The sequence below is a fragment of the Amphiura filiformis genome, chromosome 4 (assembly GCF_039555335.1).
Source record: "Amphiura filiformis chromosome 4, Afil_fr2py, whole genome shotgun sequence".
NCBI lineage: Eukaryota > Metazoa > Echinodermata > Ophiuroidea > Amphilepidida > Amphiuridae > Amphiura > Amphiura filiformis.
In genome coordinates, this window is record NC_092631.1 from 2,277,598 (window position 1) to 2,285,670 (window position 8,073).

At 35.0% G+C, this 8,073-nt stretch overlaps 2 protein-coding genes across 2 annotated transcripts; both read left to right on the forward strand.

Moving 5' to 3' along the window:
• The first annotated feature begins 556 nt into the window (after window positions 1-556).
• On the forward strand, window positions 557-3,249 carry LOC140149611 (muscarinic acetylcholine receptor M1-like). The gene is made up of 2 exons (XM_072171690.1): window positions 557-1,591; window positions 3,196-3,249. The coding sequence occupies exons 1-2, from the start codon at window positions 557-559 to the stop codon at window positions 3,247-3,249; spliced, it is 1,089 nt and encodes a 362-aa protein (XP_072027791.1).
• Window positions 3,250-5,844: 2,595 nt separating this feature from the next.
• LOC140149612 (muscarinic acetylcholine receptor M2-like) lies at window positions 5,845-7,846 on the forward strand. The gene is made up of 2 exons (XM_072171691.1): window positions 5,845-6,729; window positions 7,808-7,846. Exons 1-2 carry the CDS (start codon window positions 5,845-5,847, stop codon window positions 7,844-7,846), a joined length of 924 nt encoding a protein of 307 aa, XP_072027792.1.
• The last annotated feature ends 227 nt before the right edge of the window (window positions 7,847-8,073 follow it).

An 8,073-nucleotide genomic window follows, 5' to 3' on the forward strand; every position in this document is an offset into this window, starting at 1 on the left:
AAATATCTACTAATGGGGTGTCAATTTATTTCAATGTAAATAATGTAAATAGTGTCTTCGGATTTTGTTATTTTGCTTCTAACTTTGAACAAATCTTTTTTCTATGAAATTTCTTGCTTAAAAGAGCATTCCTTACATCAGTATTTCTAGAGAATTACAATAAAAAATCAGTAGATAATTGAATATTTTTCTTATATCTGTCAATTGTGAATGCGAATAATTCGCGCAAGAATTACATTCGATTCGCTTTCTTTCTATTTATTGTAAAACCTGGTTATTCACGGGCGTCGGTACGTCAGTATCGTCATGCAGGTCGTGGCGTAACAAGCTACGTTCGTGCTAAGCTGAAATCATAATACTGTCGTATATTTTAATCACAGCATATAATTGTGTGTTTCCGAATGACCTGTTTTCAGTTCTGGTAACGAAAATCGGAAATCAATTGAAACATTTGAAGGCATTTTCATATACATTCCATAGCATCTCAATTAAAGTTACGGAGAATAATATTTCTGCCGATAACACGAGTCTTCTGATGGATTACGTGGATGGAAGTATGTCTCTCGTAACGCTTTGGCCAGACACCTTTTTTGGTACCGAACCTTCAAGCACTAGTAGCAGTAGCAGCATCAATTCTGGGGGTTTGCTATTCGAAGCAAGTGTCATTGTCGCTGTGGTCAGCACTCTCGTAAGCTTCATCACTGTAGTTGGCAACATTTTTGTTTTCTATATAATCTATACAGACAAACGCCTTCTTACGTACACCAACTATTACATCTTGGCTCTCTCTGCATCTGATATAGTTGCTGGTGGTTTTACAATGCCGTTGTATTCAGTCTATTGGATTCTTGGGTATTGGCCTTTTAGCGATATGTTATGCGATGTGTACCTTTATGCAAACCAAGCTTTCATGCACATCAGTATCATAATGATTGTCACCATTGCGTACGATCGCTGGGATGCACTGGAACACCCTCTTCAACATCTCAAGAGACGGACCCTAAGCCATGCAATAAAGCTAATAAGCATAAGCTATATCATACCATTGCTATTCTGGCTTTTTGCGTCATTTCTCTGGCCGTATCTAAAGGGCTCCCGCAATATCCTGCCAGGTCGTTGCTACCCTCAGTACGTAGCTGACAGTTTTATATTTCTCTTATTTGCACCAATAATTTTCTTCTGGGCTCCCTTTGTCATCATATGTGTGCTGTACGCTCGTATATACCAGATTATCCGTCGCACTGGGATCTTGCAGAAACCTTATCGACTCCCTGCTGCTGAACATGTCGGTACAACAGGCAAGTCAACAAGCATTGCCGTAGTCGTCACTAAGAAAACGTCTGGAGATAAAAACGACCATGATAATCTAGCTTTCTCCAAAGACGAGGAACATGATGGGTCAGACAAAATCGTCAGGGATCAGCCAGGACCAAATTCTGATCATAGCGACAAGTTTCGCAAGGAGAATAGGCGTGCCAATCGAACATTGACATTGATTTTGATCGCTATGGTGATATCATCGTTACCATGGTCAGCTTTGGCTCCTGTTTATGGTAGCTGTAGTTCATGTATTCCATTGTCATTGTATCAGGTAAGTTAAAAAACAATTGTGAAATAATTAAAGAATTTAAACTCCATTAAGTATTTTTGTTTGTGGACGTTGGGAAGGCGCGTTATGTCTTTTCAGACTCCCAGGGTGGAGTAGTCAGCAGCGTCAAATAGCAATTGTCTGTCTATGTCACAGAAGGTGTTTAAAAAAATCAATTTCAATTGGATCGGATTTTGTTAACTGTCTGCTTGTGTTTTTTTTTCTGCGAGTATAAGAATTGTCTACTTTAATTCTGGAGAAATGACGATACATGCACTTAGATAATGAAGTAACTAACTAAATTAACTACGTATTCTTTTTATAAACTAGCTATCTAATCTAATTTTTCATTTGCCCAATGTTCAAAATTGGGTATATGGAGCCCTTCCAAAGGTGGATCAGCCAAGGGGGTTGGGGTTTGTACTAACATATTTTGTGAGTATTCTTACTAAACAATCTCAGAAGGCTGCTTGTTTATGTCTGCTGTTTTAGATGTGGATTATTGCAAGATTGGTGTTTTTATAAAATTCTTGCATATTATACTAATATTATACTAACCTTGATTTAATATATTATATTTTACCTGATTTTGACATTTCTTATGGTACACAAATGTCATGTTTGTCATGTCGGTGCATATTGTCAAATAATTCACTATGTTGGATTGAAAGTATCTTACATTACTTTTAAATTCATCATAATTAAATGATTGCAATTACTTGTAAATGACAACATTACATTCTGTAATGCATATAATGTACATTTTGTGCATTGTTTAAATAATTGTGTTTCCATTTACTTTAATGCCACATCCATAATATTTTGAGTAATTTTTCACAAAATGCAATGTCTCAAATATGGACAATATTTTGAAGCACTGATCAGCGCAGATAATTGATTTTAGTTTGATAAGCATACCGAAACACATATTACGCGGATGTGCATATGATGGAAACACAAAACACTTCAACATGATTGGCCACTGGCTTGTGCAACTTGATCACATGGGCAGTCTACACCTTTAAGGGTATACGATGTATTGTTGGTCGAAGCAGCCAAAAAAGTAGTTCGCAGCATCTTGCGAATGACAGTGAGCTTTATCAAAAATTGCATTGCTCAATTCATAGCGAGCGTGTAGAAGAATTCAAATATCACAGATATAGTATAGGTCCTGTGGTTCTTGAGTTATTTTGTAAAGAGGGCTGAAACAACATCACTTTTGTAAAACGTACATAACTCATTAACAACAATAAATTAAGCAAGTTTTCAAAGTATATGATTTGTAGAATGAACTTTTGCAAAACACCAAAGTGTTATTTTTCAATAATATATTGATTCAGATAATGAAAATCGATTTTTTGGCTGCTTCGACCAACAATACCTCGTATACCCTTAAATCTGAAAACTATTTATTAATATACGGAAAGAAAGTGTATTGTTTGTGAATTATATTGCAAGTTAGTGGCTAACTTTTTAAGGTTATTATACATGCAACAGACTATTCCCTTTTAAAGGGGCACTTCTTCATCCACAACTTAATCAAAAAATTATAGAGATTTTTATGCCATTAGAAAACATAATGTTTGTGTACAAAACCTTTCTTGCAGATTCGGTGGTTTGAAAAAGGACCAATTTGTATTTCTACAATTACAACACAGTAGACTATGCCATAGTCGAATTTTATTAAAAATATGTTATTATTAGTCATGATAAACCCATTTCGTTGAACTCAAAATTATACTGATGTTTATTAAAATTAAAGTATTCAATAGTAAAATGGTCATAAAGAGTTAAAAATATCAGATAATTAGTGACAATAAAAGTAACTGAATGCAACATTATCTTGCATAATTATAATGGCTCACTTTAATACTGAACAATTCTGATTTTGGAATCTACCAGTTTATTGATAGCGAACCCCGAAAAAGCTAACAAACAGAGAGACTACGGAGAAGTCTAACAACACAGTGGCATGATATGGAGCACTGTAATATACATACATAATTATACAATTATGCGTAACTCGCAAATTCAATTGAAATTCATTTCAACTGAAATATTGGTAATAAGCTTTTTTGTGGATATCTATCGAACCATACACTTAAAAGAGGATGATAAAATCACGAAATGTCCCATTAAAGGAATTTTTCATTTGAGATAATGTGTATCAGAATCGTTCAATGATCCCCTCACTCGATAAAAGCGCCTGTGGAAAATACAGTTATTACTCCAAATGAATGGATACGAGGTAGCTCTAATTTGTTACACGCATGTGATTTTAAAGGGTGTCCCAGAAAAAATGACCGGGTGAATGAATTTGAACATAATTCGAGCAAATAGGTATCAGAATCCAAAAATTTAACTTGAATCGGTTGAATGATTGCGAAGAAATGAGTGATTACATAATGCATGCGTCAATTCACTTCATTCCTAGTTTGATAGAAACTGGTTAACATGTCAATCGGCTTTATATTATTTTGTTTTATTGAAATCCTTTTCGTTCTTTTAAACAAATCTTCAAGTTTGACAATACTGCACGATATTAAAAATGAAAGCCTGCGTTTAAGATGATGCTCTGTATTTTGTAAATATCTTTTCTTCGTTAATGTTAATATAATTATTGCTTAAATAATTATTACATAATGTTTTCTTACAATGTTTTTCAAATATTACCAAGAAATATAAATTTCAAAAACATCAACATAATGTTGCATGATATCAAAAATCACACGTAAAGCTGTAAGCTCTTGACCATCATGATCATTGTCATTCTTGGCTCAAATGTTCTTTGGAAAGTTAAAATATAACATATTGCACAACATTAATAATTAAAGCTGGGAAGCTGCCAACGGGGAGAAAGTTTTTGCAGGCAAGCTGTTGCTTTTAATATTGTCATAAGTAATTAATACTAAAAGTTTTATCTTTAAACAAAAACTAAAAACATTAAACATAATATTCCACAATATCAAAAATTGAAGCTGCAAGCTCATCATTTAATCATGTCTTTCTCGGTTTTTTGAAAAGATTAACACATTGCATGACAAATTAGAGCTGTTAAGGGGTACTACACCCCTCGATAAATTTGTGTTTATTTTTGCATTTTTCTCAAAAACTAATATTACAGTGGTAACAAAAAATAAAACAAACGAAGACGGGAAACAGTTGTACAGCAAATTTTCGGTACTGGGCCTTCAGGCTTTATTACATATGATAAGAAATAAGGTACCGCTGGGATGTACCTCATTTCCTATCATATATACTGAACCGCTTGTCTTGAGTCACTGAAATTTCAGTGTAGTAATTAGATTCCTTGCCCCAATAATATACATAACTTTTGTTACCAGTGTGTTATTATTTTTTGAGAAAAATGCAAAATTAAGTTTCTTATAATTTAACCACTGTGTATTAATGCGAAGGCAAATCAAAAGTTATATTCAGGTAGTCCACCTTCAGCAAATATGAGCGAATATGACAAAAAAACCAGCTGTTGATCAAACTTGCATTGGTGTGCGTATTATGTATCGCTCATTTCTTCGTAATTCATCCGAATCTATAATCCATAAAATTTACGTATAATGCACAATAAAATGAGCTGCTAGCCGCTTTTTTATTTTTTGGATTCCAATGTCTATTTCTCGACCTTTGCTCAAATTTATTCACCCGGTTATTTTTCTGGGACATACAGGCAGTATGTTCAATATTAACTGATTTAGATGCAATTACAAACCAATCGAAACTAATATTTTGCTTCTCTCGTCACTTAGAAACAGCTTTTCTCACAAAAAGGGTGCTTTATAAACTTCAACAAAGGACGTGTTTGTTTAATATGAAACATATACTATGGGTATTAATGTATTTCAATTATATAATTGCTTTGAATGTTGTTATTTTGCTTCCATCTTTAAACACAATGATTGTAATATACTTGAACAAATCTTTTTTTATGATTTCCTGCTTAATAGGGGATTCCTTACGTTAGGTTTTCACTATTTGTAAATGTCTAGAGATTTACAATAAATCCGGCAATAGTGAAGTATTTTTGATTTGCTATCTTTCTTTTCATTGTAAGACTTGGCTGTAAATGAGGAGAACGCTTTGCGCCAGTATTCTTACATAGATGCCTCAACAAGTTCGTGCTAAACTGAAGTCTTATTATTTCGTATTTTTAATCACTGCATAAAATAACCTCTCAGCCGATTTGCTTTATTTGAGACTGTTCTGCCGATAACTCGCATCTTCTAATGGATAATGAAAATATGACTCCCGTGACACTTTCGCCAGACACCTTCTTTGGTACCGACGGTTCATCAAGCAGTAGTAGCAGCAATTCTAGGGGCTTGCCATTTGAAGCAAGCATCATTGTAGCTGTGGTCAGCACTCTCGTAAGCTTCATCACTGTAGTTGGCAACATCGGCGTGTTCTATATAATCTATACAGACAAACGCCTTCTTACGTACACCAACTATTACATATTGGCTCTAGCTGCATCTGATATAGTTGGTGGTTTTACAATGGCGTTATATTCAGTCTATTGGATTCTTGGATATTGGCCTTTTAGTGATATACTGTGTGATGTGCACCAGTATGTAAAAGCAACTTTCATTCACATCAGTATCCTAACGATTGTCATCATTGCTTACGATCGCTGGGATGCGCTTGAACACCCTCTTCAACATCTCAAGAGACGGACTCTAAGCCATGCAATGAAGTTGATAAGCATTACCTATATTATACCACTGATGTACTGGTTTTTTGCAATTTTCCTCTGGCGGTATCTAAACGGCTCCCGCAATATTCTGCCAGGTCGATGTTACCCTCAATTTGTAGCTGACAGCTTTACGTTTCTCTTATTTGTACCTATTGTTATATTCTGGGCTCCCTTCGTCATCATATGTGTGTTGTACGCCCGAATATACTTGATTATTCGTCGCACTGGCGCTTCACAGAAACTTTGTCAACTCCCTACTGCTGTCAGAAATCAACCAGGAGCAAATTTTGCCCATCACGATCAGGAGAATAAGCGTGCCAATCGAACATTAACATTGATTTTAATCGCAATGGTGCTAGCATCTTCACCATGGTCGACTTTAGCTCCTGTTTATGCTAGCTGTAGTTCATGTATACCATTGGCATTGTATCAGGTAAGTTAAGGGTACACGTAGGGTCACTATAAGTGGGGAATTTTACACATTGTTTTGTATCGTATCGTAAAAAGGAACGATGATAAGGTCATAAAAGTACACATTTTTAGACAGAAAATGATATAAGAAATCCAACTATAGCACAGCAGATTTCTGAAAAAGAAAAAGCTGTTTTTGAGCAAAGCACCAAAATATTTGATTGTCCATACTACTAGTAATTTTGTTAGAAACCTTAAATTTCCAAATCGATGAAAACTGCATACTAATGTTCTAAAGACACAGCCTGACTATTTAAAAAGGTAAATTACACGTTCATTTATTACTTCTTGGCTCTAGCTATTTCTGATATAGTTGATGGTGGTTTTACAATACCGTTGTATTCATTCTATTGGATTCATGGGTATTGGTCTTTTAGGGATATGCTATAAAATATTTACCTTTATTTGAATCACGCATACATTCACATCAGTATCATAATGATTGTCACCATTGCTTACAATCGCTGGGATGCATTTGCTGGGATGCGTTTTGGCCGCCCCTGCTTTTACCCAGGGGCTGGCGCCCCAAAGTCCCCCCACCCCAAAAAAAAAAATACGCGCATGGGTTTACTGAAACCTAATTGGCTCACTGCTGCTGATCATCAGATCATGTCGGTACAACAAGCAATTCAACAAGCATGAATGTAGTCGTCACCAGGAAAGCATCTGAAGATACAGACGCCAACGATAATCCAGCTTTCTTCAAAAACGAAGACATGGGTCCATAGACAAATCTGTCGAGGATCCGTCAGAAACAAATTCAGCTCATAACGACAAGTTTGGCAAGGAGAATAGGCGTGCCAATCGAACATGACATTGTTTTTGATCGCTTATGGGATATCATTGTTACCATGGACATCTTTGGCTTCTGCTTATGGTGGCTGTAGATCGTGTATTCCATTTGTATTGTATCAGGTATTAAAGTTAAGCGTTAGGTAAGTTCGACGCGAAACATTCGCAATGTGTTTTAATGCATTTCAATATAAGTAATGAGTATTTTATCTTTAACATAATGAATTGTAATTTCTTGGGCATTACAGCAAACATCACTAGCAATGAATACACTAGTACACAATTAAATATTTTTTAAATCAAGCAAAAGTGAATGCTAAGAAGTTGCGCAAGAATTACGTTTGATTTGCTTTCTTTCAATTTATTGTCAGACTTTGTAGTAAATGTGGAAAGCGCAATCAATCCCAGCATATAATTGCAGTGTTTTCAACTGAACTGTTTTCCGGTAACGATAATCGGAAGTTAATTGAAAGCATTTATGCGTAATATACCTTTCATTTTATCTCAAATCAAG